The sequence below is a fragment of the Ovis canadensis genome, chromosome 1 (genome assembly GCF_042477335.2).
Source record: "Ovis canadensis isolate MfBH-ARS-UI-01 breed Bighorn chromosome 1, ARS-UI_OviCan_v2, whole genome shotgun sequence".
NCBI classification, from domain to species: domain Eukaryota; kingdom Metazoa; phylum Chordata; class Mammalia; order Artiodactyla; family Bovidae; genus Ovis; species Ovis canadensis.
Window position 1 is genome coordinate 129,185,754 of NC_091245.1, and position 19,125 is coordinate 129,204,878.

The 19,125-nt window shown below is 38.4% G+C and overlaps 1 protein-coding gene across 1 annotated transcript in view; it reads left to right on the forward strand.

Annotated features, from left to right (window-relative positions):
* The window catches only part of GRIK1 (glutamate ionotropic receptor kainate type subunit 1), a 450,348-nt gene that overhangs the window by 388,490 nt on the left and 42,733 nt on the right, over nt 1-19,125 (forward strand). Inside the window, exons 8-9 of the mRNA XM_069577980.1 lie at nt 12,656-12,763; nt 15,503-15,547. Coding sequence (XP_069434081.1) covers nt 12,656-12,763; nt 15,503-15,547 — 153 coding nt within the window. The remainder of the gene's footprint in view (nt 1-12,655; nt 12,764-15,502; nt 15,548-19,125) is intronic.

The window sequence follows — 19,125 nt, forward strand, 5'->3', positions numbered from 1 at the left end:
TTATCTTCGATGACTAGTTCCATCTCCATCTTCTAAAAACTTCACTGGCTATATCATCCACACCTATAAATAATTTTTCCCAATTCCATAAAATTTTATCAGTTCCACTCATTTACTTTTCAATTTTATATAATATATGCTCCCTATACATATGTAAATGATAGACAAATACACGATAGATAGATACTGTGATCGCCAAAAAGTTCGTTTGGGTTTTTCTGTAACATTTTACAAACAAACTTTTTGACCAACTTGATAAATGGATTGACTGCTAGACAGACAGACAGATAGATAAACAGATGGGTACCTTAATCATCAGACTGTGAAGTCTGTCACTGAAATCGAGCTCAATAATTGTTTGGTGACTGGTAATTTTTGGTGAGATTATTCAACAAATACAGGTAGGATAGGGTCCACAGAACTGACAAACTTTGAGCCCTGTTTCACTAATTCTCACAGTATAGTATGAGGACCTTCTTCATGGTTGCAAAAGCCAGTGGAATGCTTATTTAAAAAATGCAAATCCCTGGCTCTCACATCAAACAAGTATCTCAGTGATTTTGTGCTCATTAGAATTTGACAGCCACTGCATTAATGTAATTGATGATGTAGTAAGGCAGTTAGTTTTTCACTGACAAGCGGCATAAAGGAAGGCTCTGACACAGCGCAAGGATCACTGCAAAACAGTCTGTGAGTGATCTTATATCTGTTGGGAGAGTTGAGGAGTTTTTAACTAGGTCAAGATAAGAAAGGAACTAGAATTTTATTGAGCTTCCATCTGATGGTCCTGTTAAAAGCTTTGAAGAATTATCTCCTTTAATTTTTACAACTAGTCAAAGACAGTGTTAATTTTTGCAAATGGATGTTGAAGAAGTTAAGTAATCTGCTCATAGTGAAAGTGAAATTGTTACTTCCTCAGTCTTGCCCTACTCTTTGCGACGTACAGAGTCACCCAGCTAATCTCACATCATTTGATCCCAAAGTCAAACTATTCCTGATGTACCACTCTCAGACATCAAAACATGCAAACAATTGAAATGAACTATCACTCTGTTGAAGCACATCTTATTTATAATGCTGGGTCTATGACTAAAATTTGTATACGAACAATATATGAAGACCAGTGAAGTGCCTTTTAGCAGTATTTTTAAATTTTTTAAATGCAATAAGGGATTTTTTTGTTTGTTAGGCTACTAAAAGCATATTAATTTATGACTGTATTAAATCTTCCCATTTTACTTGAAAACTTCTCCTTTTTCAATTAGCTTTCTGGACCATAAATTGATTCTGTCACATGTTGCCATGTGCTTTCTAAAAGTCAAGACATTATTGCTACCTCAGAATAAGAAAAAGAGATATGCTTGATGAAAAATAAGGAAGACAAAGATACTGAAGAGGGAGGAATCAGAGAGGGTGGTCCAGGAAGAAAGTTCCAAGGAAGGAGACTCATTGTGCCTGGAGATAAAGGGCTTTAAAACATGTTCCACCGTCTTTTCAGTTTTAAGTCAGCAAAAGTCACCAGCATTTTCAGTAAAGAGTCAATGAACAGCCACACACAGGTAAATCCAAAATGGAAATCATAGGAAGTAGGACCACCCTGGGACCCATTTAATCCACTGCAAGCAAGTAGAATGAGGTTCTGAAGAGCAATAAAGGGCAATCATAGAGAGAAAGTTGGGGCATTTTAGCCAAACTAGCAGAAAACCAAGAGTTCAGACACTTTCTAGACATTACACTTGCCCTGATATTAACCACCATATGGCAGAAACCAGCACAACATTGTAAAAATTTCAAAACTTTGAAAAAAAGCAAAATGAAAAGCCAAAGAATTCTACGTGCAAATTCCTGGGCTGGGAAGATCCCCTGGAGGAGGGCATGGCAACCCACTCCAGTATTCTTGCCTGAGAATCCCCATGGACAGAGGAACCTGGAAGGCTACAGTCCATGGCGTCAGAGAGTGAGACACAACTGAGCGACTAAGCACAGCACAGCACAAAGAAGGAACTACTCCGAAGAGGCCCATGGCTGGTTTATTTTGACTCAGGCTGTCATCAGTCTCCAGCTATATGATACCAACTTTCAGGAGAGGCTGCTCTGCAGAGAGGAAGCACAGAAACTGAGAAGTAGGACCCTAGAAGCTAGGGCAAAAGCTAGGCTTTTGTCTTTCTGATTAAACCTAGCTGATTAAAGTTGGGTCAGTTTGGGTGACCCAGGCTTCTAACATGCCACTGAGTTTCAGGGAAGTCAGAATTTTCATGCTGATTTAATACTTGCATTTATAATTTCTTTTTTTAAATCTTTTTAATTTTCTTGGCTTGAAAATATCCTCTCCTTTTGACCCATATGTGAGGATTTACAGTGAGAGAGATTAGCCCACCCATCTTCATTTTCTTTCCCATGACCTTATCTATAGGAATGAGGAATGATGCTGGAGAAAGAATATGATTCAGACATGGTTTTGAATCCCTCAGATGCATCTTACCAACTGTAGGATCTCTTTCCTCTTCATTAAAATTGGAACAATCCTATTTACCTTGACTGCCTCCTGTGAGAATCAAAGGAGGTAATATATCACTTAGCAATAGTCAATATATAACTTTGTAAAGTTATCAACATGACTTTCATACAAATGTAAACATATGCTGTGAAAACACTGATAGAATAATAATGATGGAAATAAATTCCTTAATGATGGAACCAAAAGGACAGTGAAGCTGGTTCAAAGAGAAGTTAAAGAAAGAGTGATTATATAGTCCATCAAGAGAGGCTAAACTGAAAAAAGAACTCTGGGTTAGAGTCAAAACTGATTATTGTCCTACAGGACAATAAAACCATAACCTTTGAGGTTATCTGTTGTACCAGACATAAATTATTTGTATCTCTATTGGACAAAAAGTTGACATGTTAACATAATTTCAGTCTTGACCCTGAACAATAGGAAATAGTAAAACAAACAAAAGAACGAACCCCTGGAGAATTAAATCATCACTGGGTGAGCCTGTTAGACAATGACCCTGAATGACCTTCAAAGCCACATGCAGTCATCCTTCTGTTTTATTTCCAAGTTTTAGATAATTTTCTCAACAATCCCTCTTGTATCATCAATAATCTCTGAAGATTATTCACGTTACGAAAAGTCTGGAGTCATTGTGTTTGGACCTAATTAATGTACGTGGGTGCAGTAAGAGCTTTGATTAACTACTTAAGCTTCTTTGTGTATGACCAGCAAATTCAGAGCTTCTGTTTAGCAGCTGCTAAGGTCATAAAATTAACTTCTACATGGAAATTTCAAAAGGTGTCTCTGACTGTATTTTCATAAGCCTCTCTTTTTTCAGAGGTGTTTCAATGGCTCTTATTGGAATATTAATTTCCTCTTGCTTCTTAAACAAATCACCATAAACTTGGTGGTTTAAAACAACACAAGTTTATTCTCTTACAGCTCTGAGGTCAGAAGTCTGACACAAATCTCACTGGGCTACTGTCAAAGTGTTGTCAGGATGGGTTTCTTGTGGACACTCAGTATCCTTGACTTTTCCAGCTTCAAGGGTGATGGGGCTCCTGTAGTCTTTGTTTTGTGGACCATTTCCCCCATCTTTAAAGCTTGCAATGTAGCATCTTTCAATCTCTTTCTCTCTTCCCTTCTCCTTCTCTCTATCTGACGTCTCCTGGATCTCTTTTATAAGACCTTTGTGAATACACAGGGCCCACCAGACAAAGCAATATGACCTCCTCATTTTAAGATCCCTTACTTAATAACATCCCTTTTGCTACATTCTAGCTCTAGGGATTAAAACATGGACTCTTGGGATTTGGGAACCATTATTCACCCTACCAAGCACAGATAAAAAACTTAAACACAAGAAACTCATCTCCACAGTACCTACATATTTTGGTGAATTTTTTCGAGTGGCCCAAACTCTGGTACATTTCCTGTCCTGCCAGTAAATGACCTTCTTCATGGGATTCTATAAACCATGGAAAAAATAATAGGTGGGTTTCTTAAGAGGGCTAGATCTTGATTTTAAATATGAAGAGCAACACTTGTTTCTTATTAGTGGGTTTGCTGTACCTAATTAATTGAGATTTGTTCTCAGGTGTGGCAACCTTGGCAGGAACTTACTTATAGAACCAGTTTGTCAACCGCTGTCCTGGTAAAAACAGAAGACAGATGTTTATTGATCTTATGCAAATAATCGCATTACCATAAAAACTAGTGAGTTGACACTGAATTCTGAGGAGTAAGGGGAAATAAATTACCATATAAAGAATGTGTCATTTATAGGTGATTACATTGAAGGTTAAAGATAAAGGATATACCTTCCTCCCTGAATAGAGCATTTAGAAACATATTGGCAATACTCAAAATCAAATAATCTCAGTTAGATTTACACCCACTATTCATTTAATCCTCTTTATGTCTTATATATCCAGATGTTGGGTCAGCATTCTGCATTCATAAGGTCTTCTATTCCAGACTTACTAAAAGGAGTCCTGGAAGTCCCTGCTACATTCACAGTTGGCTAAATGATATCACTTTAAACTCTAAAGCCTGTACCAATGGCCCTGCTTCCTAAAATACCAACAGGTAAGAGTGTCAGGTGCCATTTTTCCATGACGTTCTGACAGTGCTATTCTTTGAAAAAGATCCAGGTATCAGCCTATAGCATCCAGCAAAGTCTTCAGACAAACATGAGAATAAGGCAGAAACCACTTGTTGATGATGAGAACAGATGAGCAGATTACACAGGGGGTAAATTATGAACTTTTATCTCTTCTTTTAAGAGCAGATTAAGTACTCCGAGACCAACTGTCATTTTAAAATAAAACTCTTAACATTCATATAGCATTTGGCATAAAAGTACTCACAAAATTAAAATATGTCCCCTGGAAATTCCCTGGTGGTCCAGTGGCTAAGGTTTGGCACATTGACTGCCAGGGCCCAGGTTCAATCCCTGCAGAGGGGAACTAAGATCTCTCATGCTGTGCACATAGCCAAAAAAATAATAAAATAAGTATCTTATTAAGAAACTTTGTTAAAACTGAGCAAACTGCCAAATTTTTGACACATTTCTTGGCTTTCTTCCCCAGACTCATTACGTGCAAGTATTACGCTTCAGTGCAAATAAGAGTTCCTTCAAACCTTCTCTACTAGCTACACTGATATTTTTCTGTTCATTATACTTTCTCATAATTTGGTATATATTTTCTCTTTACCTTATAGACAAAAGGATACTCCATTACTTTATATATATAAGCAATGCCCTAGGACCACATATATCTTTTAAACACTTTTTCAACATAGTAAATATAAACATATTCATTAGCATGACCAAAAGGTACAACATTTTTATAACATATAAAAATAACAATAATGGTATATATGCATATATGTGCATATACACAAAATGGTGACTATGTGTCTATATTATCTTATTAGAAATTACCTAGATTTCTAGAAATTATCCATCAATTAATTTGATTTAACATTAGTTCAAGGTCTTAAATTTAAGAGAGGAACTTGGAAATTTTGCTTAAAGTAATAATATCACAAAGCATGCTAGGCTTACCTCCCTTCACTATCTCCTAGAGTTTGCTCAAACTCATGTCCATTGAGTCGCTGATATTATTGAAGCAGCTCATCCTCTATCACCCCCTTCTCCTCCTGCCCTCAGTCTGTCCCAGCATCACTCTTTGCATCAGGTGGCCAAAGTATTAGAGCTTCAGCATCAGTCCTTCCAATGAATATTCAGTGTTGATTTCCTTTAGGATTGATTGGTTTGATTTCATTGCTGTCCAAGGGAGTCTCAAAAGTCTTCTCCAGTACCATAATTCAAAAGCATCAACTATTTCGTGCTTAGCCTTCTTCATGGTCCAACTCTCACGTCTGTATGTGACTACTGGAAAAACACGCAAAGTGCTTGCCTATAGTCTTAAAATACCCACTGATCCCTAGATCTGGTCATGGCCCAAACCAGGTGCTTCTGGGCCACAAAGAGCTCCCCTAACTATGCACTGGAAATAGCGTTGCGGAGACAGCTCATGGTCTGCAACCAGACGTGGATCCGCTGGTCTTTACAGCCAGCTTTGGAAGACAAATAGCTCAAGCTATGTGTTAGGCACGATATTTTCAGTCTGATATACTTGAGCAAAAATCAGAATCAAAACAGAATCAGAAGAAAAGAAACAGAAAGGGAAAAAAATCATAACAGAGAAAAGCGCATTCTATCCAGTTCTCAAAAAAAAAAAATTACATGTCTTTCAATAGGAAACTATTTACTCCATATACAAAATGAGAAAATTGTGTCAGGATGTGTCAGGGAATATTCTAGTTCTAGGAATGGGGCTTTTTGTTCTTTTACATGTTTAAGTCCCCTTTAGGACAAAAAAAATGAAAGAAATCATTTTAACTAAGTGAAGTTAAAATTGACTCTTATAAGAGTTAAATGCTAGCCACTTTCTTCCTCAATACTAAAATTGTACTTTACTTGGACAATGTGTATCATCTTGAGAAAGAGCATACAAATGAAAAAGCATTAATGGAAATGTTTGAAAATAATGAAAAACTTTCATTTTTCTTCTTTCATCTCTTGATTTTTGTCTCTTGACCATCAAATACCATATCTTATAAGAGGAAAGAAAGTCACAACATTTGACTCACTTGCTATCAGCAGTTGTTTTCAAGAGGTCTAAAGCAGAGTAGAAATTAAAGCGATTTCCTAAAATAGGGACAATAGTTTAAGTATTGTTTTCAGCTAAGTATACTATAATTGTCTTCTGTGCAAATGCTTCTACATAAGGCAAGCAAATTGTAATTATGACTAATATAATTATATATCATTATCTAAATTGCATATGCTTCAGGCTTGTCTCAGAAAATGGATTCCTCATGGATCTTATTCATCAAAGTCATTGTCTATTCACCCTGATCAATAATGCATTGGTGTTTCAGTAAATGCTTATCCACAATTAGTTTGAAAAACAACACAAAAAGAATATATAAGAAATATTCATCTAGGGACGGGAAGCAGAAGCACACAGGTAATTGTGGCAGTTAGGGAAACTGGACTTTGAAGGTCAAAAGATATTTCACTTCAATAAAGGACTAGGCAGGGTGTCTTTATAGATATTGAGGCTGGAAAGGAAGCATTGTTAGAGCATGAAAAGGGGACTTTTTACCACTTGGATGAGCAGGGAAGAGAAATGAGAAGTGGGAATTACTCTGCACCACTGATTGGAACACAAAATTCAAGAATATAACCAGCACCACAGAATCCAAACAAAAGAACACAATAGACACACTTAGTGGAAATAAAATTGGATTTCTGAACTGGGTTTTAAGACCTTGCTATGAACTATATGCTACATCAAGATATAAATGCTACCAATTTCTGTACATTTTCAGAAAGCTCCATAAACTCTGGACAATGTATCAAATTGACTCACAGCATGACCCCCATGAAGGAAAAGTTGCCTCTAGGAAAAAGCTTTCTGAAAATCCTACAGAACTTAATGGAGATAACTACATCCTTCCAAACATATCAGGAGGAAGGTTGGAAATACATGTTTTTAGAAGCATGAAGAAGGGGTTTGAAAACTGACTTAGTCCAAACCCTTAACACAGTAGAGATTTGCACTGAACCAAAGTCATAGACAAATTGCTCTCTACTCTCACACAGCTGCTATAACCCTAATGCAATAGCTTATTTAGCAACTCTCAGTTAACCCATTAATCTATGAAGCCAGCCTTTGACTTGCAAAATATAGAGGAGTGACCTGAGTACAGAAAGTAGGATTGGGATATGATGAAGAGAAAAGAGAAATTACAAAGTCAGGAGGTGTGTCTAAGTACATACAAGAGGAGGCTCCCTACTTGTCTTCCATATTGATGTGTTTGTCCTAACGCAGAGAATGAGATTACCTATATCTCAGAGAGTTTAACAACAGGCGCTAGTATTGACCATAAAAATACACCATCACTTTTTTAAAGTAGGAGCTAATGTTTGGCATTATGGTCTCTCTTGGCGATGAACTCTGAAGGCCAAGTTCTATTATCGGAAAAAAAAAAAAAAAAAGGATTTTTCTGTATGTGTCATAGCACTTTAACTCACATCTAGTTTGTCCATATAAGCAGCTTAGATGAGAGGTGTAGGCTTTTCCTGTCCACACATCATTTCCTGACATTAATTTGATTTATCTTCCAGCATTATCAGGTGATAAAGTATACTTCTTCATGATATCCATTCCATCTGAATGATAGCCAGAAAATACATTTTGTGCTGTGTTGGTTCTGGACAAGTTGATTCCATAGCATATTCTTTAGGTAAAACCTGAGTAGCAACATTATCTTAAGAAACTCTATCTATCTACTCCTTCTATTAATACTTGATGGTATTCATGGTGTTCAAGTTGTTGAGACAGGGAAATGAAGGAACTGTGCTGTCCCTGTGTTCATACATAGAAATGAGAATACATTTCCATAAATTTTGTTCTGTGAGAATGACCCACTAACCAGCCTTCTGCTCACAATCTTGAGCCATTCTCCTTCAGTTCTGCCAAAATGTCTTGCTGTAATGCACACCTGCGCATGACACTCGTGGGCTTGAAACACTCCAGTGATTCCCAAATGTCTGTGGAGCAAAGTCCAAGCCAATGAGCGTGACTCGCAACACCTTTACAAACAGGACCCTACTCTCCTTCCCAGGCTCATTTCTCATCATTCCTTATCTCCCACGATGGATCCATCGCAGATACAACTTGTTTTGTGTTTCAGATTTTACTCAGGCTGTGAATCTTTGGTCAAGTAACTTCTCATCAAGCTCTTCCCAGGTGATCAGTTGGTAAAGAATCTGCCTGCAATGCAGGAGAACTGGGTTTGATCCCTGGATTGGAAAGATCTCCTGGAGTAAGAAATGGCAACCCACTCCAGTATTCTTACCTGGAGAATTCCATGGACAGAGGAGCCTGGCGGGCTACAGTCCATGGGGTCGCAAAGAGTCAGACACAACTGAACGACTTAACATGGCACAGCATAGCACACTTCTCATCTTTTCAGAGTTCAGGCCTTCTTTCCTCAAAGTACATTTCCCTGCCCCTTTTTTTTCCTTCCAGTTGGATTAAGTAGGATCCATACTTCTTTCTTCAGTTACTATGTGCAAATTTTTTATCCTCACACGGTGTTTCATTGAAATACATTAATGTGCTTATTCCTACTAAACTATAAACTACTAGGTGTTCTCTTTCTTGATGCTTCTTGTCACCAAGAAGATGAAAACCAGAAACACCAATGATGGAAGCCCCAGTCCCAACAGTCAGAAAGATTGTTTGTTCCTTGTTCTATTCAGGCCCTCAGTGGATTAGATAATGACCTAATGCTCTATTGATTCAAATGGAAAGAGCCTCACAGACACACCTGGAGATGATGTTTAACCAGATAACAGCATACTATGACCCAATCAAGTTGACCCATAAAATTAAGCATCATAACTACAAGTTTAAAGTCAAGGTTAGAGTCATTTATAGGTGACATTAATTTATTATACACTTTATGTGTTGAGAGAAATTGCATAAGTAGGAAAAAATATTTCAGAACAATGAATTTGATGTTAATTTGTAAAACAAAATGCAGACGAGACCAGAAAAGACTACCCCTGTGAGTACTGACATTAACAGTGGCGAAAGCCAAAGTCTAGAGCTTTGAATGTGGGGAAGAAAAATAAGAGATGGCTGTAAAAATAATCTCCATTAAAACGCTGAATGCTTTCAATGTGGTAAGAATTATATTCAGTTCAGTTCAGTTCAGTTGCTCAGTCATGTCCGACTCTTTGCGACCCCATGGACTGCAGGACCCCAGGCCTCCCTGACCATCACCAACTCTCGGAGTTCACTCAAGCTCATGTTCATCGAGTTGGTGATGCCATCCAGCCATCTCATCCTCTGTCGTCCCCTTCTTCTCCTGCCCCCAATCCCTCCCAGCATCAGGGTCTTTTCCAGTGAGTCAGCTCTTCTCACCAAGTGGCCAAAGTATTGGAATTTCAGCTTCAACATCAGTCCTTCCAGTGAACACCCAGGACTGATCTCCTTGCAGTCCAAGGGACTCTCAAGAGTCTTCTCCAACAACACAGCTCAAAAGCATCAATTCTTTGGTGCTCAGCTTTCTTCACAGTCCAACTCTCACATCCACACATGACCACTGGAAAAACCATAGCCTTGACTAGACAGACCTTTGTTGGCAAAGTAATGTCTCTGCTTTTGAATATCCTATCTAGGTTGGTCATAACTTTCCTTCCAAGGAGTAAGCGCCTTTTAATTTCATGTCTGCAATCACCATCTGCAGTAATTTTGGAGCCCCCAAAAATAAAGTCTGACACTGTTTCCACTGTTTTCCCATCTATTTCCCATGAAGTGATGGGACCGGTTGCCATGATCTTCATTTTCTGAATGTTGAGCTTTAAGCCAACTTTTTCACTCTCCTCTTTCATTTTCATCAAGAAGCTTTTTAGTTCCTCTTCACTTTCGGCCATAAGGGTGGTGTCATCTGCATATCTGAGGTTATTGATATTTCTCCCAGCAATCTTGATTCCAGCTTGTGCTTCTTCTAGTGCAGCGTTTCTCATGATGTACTCTGCATAGAAGTTAAATAAGCAGGGTGACAATATACAGCCTTGATGTACTTTTTCCTATTTGGAACCAGTTTTTTGTTCCATGTCCAGTTCTAACTGTTGCTTCCTGACCTGCATATAGGTTTCTCAAGAGGCAGGTCCATTTAAATCTCTCAAAAATCCTGTATGGATTAACACTTAACCCTGAGATAACCCAGGTTTAGATTAAGTAACTTGCTTGAAGTCATACTTCAGAGATTTAAAACCAGCTCTGCGATAAACCCATACTCTTTCCACTGCATTGCTTCTGCCTCTTGGTCAAATGGGTAAATATATTCAAGAGACACACATGGCATGAACTCTATGGATATAGTATAGCTCTGAGGATCTTTTTCACATCTTACATATATCTAATGAATTTGGTAAAGTCGGGAGAGGGAAAATAGCTAAATGCATACAAAGGACTGAGTTCTTTATCCTCATTTGTAAGTAAACTCAAATTAGGCAAGGTTATCACGAATAACCTAATGATTGAACCTCACAACCTCTGGGGCCTTATTACATGAAACGACCTAAGATCTCCATTGTGAGTTCTCTGAAGAGCAGACTACTGTGTTTTATCTGTTTTATTTTATTTTGTTTGGCTGCACTGGGTCTTCATTGCAGTGCGTGGGCTTCTCTAGTTGCGGAACTCAGGTCCTAGGGCAAGGGTATCCAGTAACTTTAGCATGCAGGCTTAGCTGCACCATGGCATGTGGGCTCTTAGGTCCCTGACCAGGGACCAAACCTGTATCTCCTGCATTGGAAGGCAGATTCCTAACCACCGGACTACCAGGCAAGTCCTAAACTACTGTGATTTTTAATTCCTCAAATGATGTTGATATATGTGGTAGGCTGAAAAGTGGCTCTCCCAAAAGATGCCCATGCCCCAGTCTCTGGAATCTGCCATTGTTACCGTATATAAACAAACAAAGAAAGAAAAAATTGCATATGCAATTAAATGAAGTATTTTTCTTTAAATGGCGTTTATTTCTCACAGTTCTGGAGGCTGGAAGTCTAAGATCAGGGAGGCAGAAGGGTTGGGTTCTAGATGAAAGCTCTCTTTCTGGCTTGCAGATGGCTGCCTTCTTCTTGTGTGCCGCTCTCATGTACCTTTCCCCACCCCCGCCCCAGTTTTCTGGGAAATAAGTAACATACTTCACTGTACAGATCTGGGCTTTCCAGGTGGGTTAGTGGTAAAAATTCCACCTGCCAACACAGGAGACTCAGGTTCTATCCCAGGTCAGAAAGATCCCCTGGAGAAGAAAATGGCAACCTACTCCAGTATTCTTGCCTTGGAAGTCTCATGGACAGAGAAGCCTGGCGGGCTGCAGTCCAAGAGATCACAAAAGACTCAGACACGACTTAGCAACTAAACAATCACTGTAAAAGTCTAAGATGAAGAGCATAATGGTTTGATTTACATATATAATGAACTGATTACCACATAGATTCAGCTAGCATCCATCTTTTTTGTGTTTTTGTGTTATTTAGTATTCTTTTTTCTCCACTTAAATTACTCCCTTTAGTATATCTTGTAAGGCAGGACTAGTGGTGACCAACTTCCTCAGCTTTTATTTGCTCAAAAAAAAAAAAAAAAAAAAAACCCTTGGTCAATGAATTATGTCCTTTTCTTGAAGAACAAAAAGGGGCTTTACTTCACCTGGGCAGTCCCTTGAAATGGATTTGGATTGACCTTGGAAAACCAAATACTGTGGCTTCCCAGACTTTGTTTAGTCCATGGGAAGACCATACAGTCAATCTTTCTATACTCTCCCATCTAAAGTGCCACTGTTACAGATTTGACTGATGTGAAGATGTTAGAACTGAAGAAATAAATGTGTGCTAATAAAATAGTGAAGTGTTCCGCTATCAAGTTACTGAACTAACACAATGGTTTATAACACCGTGATGAAACTGAACAATTGGATACTGTGATTAATTTGAGGTATTACAACTTTGACAGTGTTAAGGATTATAAGTGTTAAACAGTAGCACCATGTTCCTTTTGTCCATAGGCTCAGTGGGATGGCTTGACTGGGCGTATCACCTTCAATAAAACCGATGGCTTGAGGAAGGATTTTGACCTGGACATTATTAGTCTCAAAGAGGAAGGAACTGAAAAGGTAACCTCCTTGATGATAAATTTGGAAATTACAAAGGAACACCTCTCAATGCATTTTACTTGCACAACAAGTATGGGAATGATGAAGCTATTTTCCCAGGCTATTCGTTTATGTCCAGTTTTCTAGCTTATTCTCTCTGATCTGCAAATTGATGTTGATGTACTAGATTCTTAAATTGTGTGTGTTATCAACGCAATGCTAATGGCTACATAGTGCTTGGCATATTTACAAGCATGATGCTGTTATTACATACATACAACCCTAGGGGTGGGGATCATTAGCCCCTTATTTCACAGGTTCTAAGCAATTGAGTTCAGACTTGGAAAATCAGAAGCTGTCAATGATTTATCTTTGGAATGACACCCAAGGGTCAAAACTGAATTTTATTTGTACTCCATTTTGAGATGGGTGACAGAGGACAGAATGAAGCAGAATGTAAAAGGCTTACTGAAGCAAACTAACTTTACATCCTTAATTTTATAGGGAGATTTGCTTTAACAATGTATTTTAATGTTGATTTTGATTTTAGGATTATTATAGTTGTCACTCTCAACCTCTCAATGTTTCAAGTTACTATTTAGGGCAATGCAAATGGAAGCTATTTAATTGATTAATAATAATAGTAATAAGGACTTCACTGGTGGTCCAGTGGTTGACTCTGCACTCACAGGCAGGGACAAGGGTTCAATCCCTGGTCAGGGAACTAAGATCCCACATGCCACAAGCATAGCTAAAAGATAAAATAATAATAATACAAATATTTTAAAAATAAGAATAATAAAAGAATTTGCCTTCTCTTTATTACACCAATTTCGTATTCACAATATATATTGTGAATTCACTATATATTGGGATAATTAACACTTATAGTGAAGATATTAACTTTTAGAACCTTAAGGATAAAAGATCTTGAACTTCCACCCCCCCCCCAAAGAATTGTCTGAACACCTAAACTCTATAATCCAGTGTTGTTTTTCTTTTTTTTCACTTTTAGTGGACAAAAAGTTATGCTTAATGTAAAAAAACATCTCTGGGAACAATGTTTTACTTTGGGGGTGATTTTTTAAATGAGATAAGGTTTCCATTTTTGTTTTGTTGCTTTTGTTAACCGAGACACATTTGAAAAAAAAAAAAAAAGGAAGTCCCTCAGTCGTGTCTGACTCTTTGTGATCCCATGGACTGTAGCCCATCAGGCTCCTCCTTGCATGGAATTCTCCAGGCAAGAATACTGGAGTGAGTTGCCGTTTCCTCCTCCAGGGGATCTTCCCAATCCAGGGATTGAACCCAGGTCTCCTGCATTGTAGGGAGACTCTTTACCATCTGAGTCACCAGGGAAGCCGCTGAGACACATTTGCCCCACTGCCAAATAGCTTACTTAAAACAAAGAAAGATGAATTAGGCTGAATGTGAAAGGTAGTCTCTAGTGTTGAAGAGCGTGAAGAAAATAGTGAGTCCACAACTTTGAGAATCCATATTAGTCACGCAAATTTCCCCTTGCAAAAATGCCCTCTTTTTCATCTCTTCTCTTCCTCTGTCTCTTTCTCTCCGTATGTGTCTCTGCCTATTCCTCTCTCTGTCTCTCTTTGCCCCTCTCACTGTTCCTCTCTGCCTCTCTCTCTCTCATTTCTTCACTCTGATTCCCTCTTCTGTTAGTTTAACGCACTCTGACAGAGCACAAGGCACCCACCTAACTTCTGTAATGGAATGTGGACGTTGGGCTGCAGTGAACAAAAGGAAAGAAAATCATACTTGTTGCAGACTTAAAGGCGATAAGGGTTCTTTTTAAAAGAAAATGTCTGCTTCTCTGTATATGCTTTTCTGCCTCCCTCTCCACTGCACTGACAGACTGAACTGCGGGAGGAAGAAAGTCTGTTAAGGAAACATCTTTTTGGCTCAGGCTTGTGATGAAATAGATGGAGCTATTGTTATGCTCTCCCAGCTATGTATATGCGGCAATATTGTGCACATTCTAGTGGCGTTTTTCTAACAAAGGCAAAATCGAATTAGATGAAAGTGTTTTCTCAATTTGTTTCTCAGCTCTTCATTGTTTGCAATAACTTTTCTTTCTTCAGGTGACTTGGGCTCAGTCCCTGAGAAGGCTGGCTGAGCCTTAAGGCAGTGAGGGAAGCCATCCTATCGCTCTCAGTTGGCAAGGAAGGAAATGCCCAATCTTTTCATGTCAGCCTCTTGTGGGGTCCATAAGGAAAACTGTTTTTTAAAAAAAGCCTATTTTCTCACTTTCACTCAAGTTTCTAATGCCAAGAAGCACCTAGGCAAAGAATAATAAGCACACTTTCTTCTCACTAAGGAATAATTGTGTGTGTGTGTGTGTGTGTGGTGTGTGTGTGTGTGTGTGTTTATGTGTGTGTGTGTGTGTGTGTGTTGCTTGATTGACTAATCTGGTTATTAATGACTTTAACAGGAATGATGAAGACCTTAAGCTCTGCAGCATAGGTGTGCATATTCGAAAGAATTTTGCTTTTTTTTTTTTTTTGACATGCGAAAGCAAAAGGGAAAATCAGGTTCTACCACCAAGGAGAAGTAACTTCTGTAGGATTCAAGTACTTGGTCCATGTCTTTACTGTACCTATTCTCAGGCTTTCTGTTGAATGAACATTCAGGATTCCAAACAATGGGAGGGGGATGTATCTGTTAGCACTCACGTACCATGATGCCTTTTGGCTTCCATGCTCCATTTTAATTAAGTGCTATTTTTATTTTTCCCCTCTGAAAACCAAGGCTGCTGGCGAAGTGTCTAAACACTTATATAAAGTGTGGAAGAAGGTTTGTACATGGAGAAAACCTGCAGGAAATCTGGGAGTGGGGTGGGAAATACCAAAGGAAAAGCCTGCATCCTTCCAGTTTTGTCAGACCAGTAGCTCTCTAATTGCAGTTTAGAGGCGAAATTCCACGTGAAGGGAGAACATGGGTTATTGAATATGTTGCCTCTCAACAACATTGCCTGGGAATTGAAACAGACTTGAGATGGATTAAATAATGATGGATTAAATAATGATGGATTAAATATTTCCCTCTAGATTATTTTTGTTTCTCCTGGGTAGGACCAGTGCCTGTTAGGACTAAAAGCAGGTAAGCTGCAACAGAAGCAGACATTGGTCCATTTATATTCTTTCTTGACTCTAAATATTTTTTTTCCCTAAGGGGGAAAAAATACAATAGATTTGATCCATCAGACTAGTCAGACAGGCTAAGGCTCCAAAGGGGCCGGGATATCTCCTTCAATGTCACCACCGCAAAATATATGAACCATTTTCAGAAATTCCCTTGTATTACATACCATCTTCATTTTATGCAGAAAAACAAAACCTTGTTAGAACATATTGTTTCATAATTTGCTTTAGAACCACAGTTATCAGAGGACAAAAACATTAGAGATTTTGAAAAGGAAATGAGATTGTCTTATAAATCATAACACCTACTATTTCACAGCTTATTGTACAGTATTATGTTGTCAATGAATGTGCACAGATTTATTTATAGAAGCAAAAGTGAGACATTACAAACATTCTGATCAGGAAAACGTCCCAGCAATATGCAAACATTGTCTTTCAATCTATCTCCCTCAAACCACTTGCTAAACTACCTGCTGATTGACGTATGGACCTTAAATTACTCCAGGTTGTTCAACTTGAATGGTTTTGTCAGGTTCACTTTCATCTTTTGAATTATGAGTTAAGTCACAGAAAGTGTAAACAGTTTCTCCCTGTAGTCAGAAGCCTTGTCTCCCTTTTGGAGCATACTCAGATGAGCTCCAAAATGTCCTGCTTTTAAGTTTAAATAAGCACAGGTTTAATAACCTTGTTTTAAATTTTGATGAATCAGGCTACCAAAGGCACAAGAAAGACAATCCCATCTCCTCTATGCTAATACATACATGAACCTAACCGGTACCCAGAAAAAAAGGTTATTACACTAATCCAGCTTGAGACGCCAGGCATTTTCTGCAATGTTGAATTAATTCAAACCAAATATCCTCGGGAATGAAATTCAGGTCCTGAAATTATTCTCAGGGGAGGGGAATGTCCTTTATTTGTCACTAAACTGCAATAATCGCCCCCCCTTCCCAAGGATGCACTTCTTGGCTTTCCTCCATGCCTCTGTGCCTCTTCCTTCTGCTGACCCATTGTTGCCACGTTGCAAGCTGTATATACTGTGGTGTGCTGTTTTGTGTTATGACTGCTCATCAACAATTTGTAGTAATCTGAGCGCTAGCACAGAGACCTGCTGAGACCCAACCAACACACTCTCTTCTCCCTACAAGATTCCACCTTACAGCAGAAGGATTCACCCTCATTGCATTCATTTTCCAAAAGCTCTTCTCTACACGCTGATGCTTTTCAGTCGAGAACAGTCTGCCTGAAGTTCTTTCCAAGGAAAGGATCTGGCGGTCTTTACAAAGCTCATCACTAAAATATATGTTTATAAAACTCATCATATAGGAAAGAGAGTCACCTCTTTCCCCTAGATACTTGATTATGTCACTCAGCAATTTTGGATTTTGAGTTTACGTGAATCACACACCAGGTTTGAGAGATGGGTCTTAGTCACTTTCTGAGCATCCCTTTGTCACACTACCTTTTTTAAAAAGGACTTGCTTAATTGCATTTAAGTCCTCATTTTCAAATGCTTTCCTTTGTTGTCCTAGATGATAAATGACTGCTCCCTCATGCCAGTTTACAAAGTGAGAGAAGACAGGACCAGACTATTTAGTTTTTGAGTATTCCTCCCCTCAAGTAATTGATCCACCTTCCACTGCTTCTCACTGGGAAATTACTGCTGACCACTTTTGCTGTACAGTTTGAAAACTAAGGTTCTGCTTCCTAGAGGCAATCCTCCAGGGTCGGAGGACAGGACTGAAATGCTAAATATCTTGGCACCTGGTTAACTGTAGCCCTCCCACCAGTACTTAGTGACTGAACAACAACCTCCCAGCACGGATGAATCATGGGAGCTTGCTTTTTCAGGAAGAGACATTTGTTAATGTGTTATTTTACTTTAGTTAAATAAAAGGTAAAGCCAGTTGACAACTTTGATTTAAAAGACACACACACCCCTGTATGCAAACATAGACACTCTACTTACTTTGCTGATTAAAATGTTTGAAAATACAAGGCTGAGGTCATTCAAACCTCATATGTAAACTCTCCACTTCCCATGAATCGCTTGATCTTTACTGTTTCTTGATATTCTTTTAGTCTAGATTTGAGGACACTTCTGATACACCAACAGTAGGAAAAATTCTTTTTCTTATTTCGTGGAGGAAAGTCTACACTGATCGGTACTTTGGGACTCATTAGGTTACAAATGCAGCAGCAATGATATCATACCTTCCACACTTTTTCATGAGGCTGGTAAAAGAAACAAAGCCAGATGTTAAGCTGTGGGATGTATTTGTCTACAATGTTGCAAGGCCAATCAGCCCTGCCATTTCAAATATTAGTGTAAATCTTTGAAACACTTGACTTTAATAGAAATAAGAGTTACTGAGAACATACTTCACTACTTAACAAATTGGCTAAAATGCAGTTATTTTCTCCAGCTTTCAATATTTAATTAAAAATTAGGTTCCCCTCTCCCCAGTGCCTAAGTCAAGGTTTAATTAAAAACACAGCAAGGGCCCAATTGAAACACAGTCTTCATAGAGTTAGAATTCAACTGTTTACAATGTAAAACATAGTTTTGGCTAAAAATTCATAGACTCCCTTTTGTAGTTAGTCTGAGATATATTTCCTGGAAGCAAGGGTCCCTGCCCCAAAAAAGTGAGAAGAGGGGTGGAGTTTAGAAGAGAGGGAAGAAAAAAAATTTTCCCTTTATCTTGAGTTCAAAACCAGACAAAGAAAAGTAAAGGTTCTTTTGACCAGCAGGCACGTGTTTCATGCATTCTAAGTGATGGATATTACACTTGATCCTGGAAAGACTGAATGGTCATTAAAGGTGTTATCCTACAGCTTAATCCTACCTCTAGTACTCTCTCTGCACACAGGATCAAAATACTTTCAAATGCAAAAACTACCCCCAAACCCCATTTACCTAGACCTGTCTCCTTTTCACTATCCAACTAGCCCTTATTAAGTATAAAAAGAAGACAGTGAAATTGAAATAGTTCACATCAATGAACAAATCTGTAATAATCCTTGAAACTACCTCAAAGAATTTATATTTCTAAAAGGAAAATTTGTTGAGCTAAATGAATTTTCAGCTGCTGCATTTGGCCAGTAAATCTAACTAAACAAATAGAAAAGGAAAGAAGCCTAACATTCCCACAGGTAAAATTTTATTTAATCATCAGAAGAGTTCTATTGTCTCCATTTTACTGGTAGGGAAATTAACTTCCCCAGGAT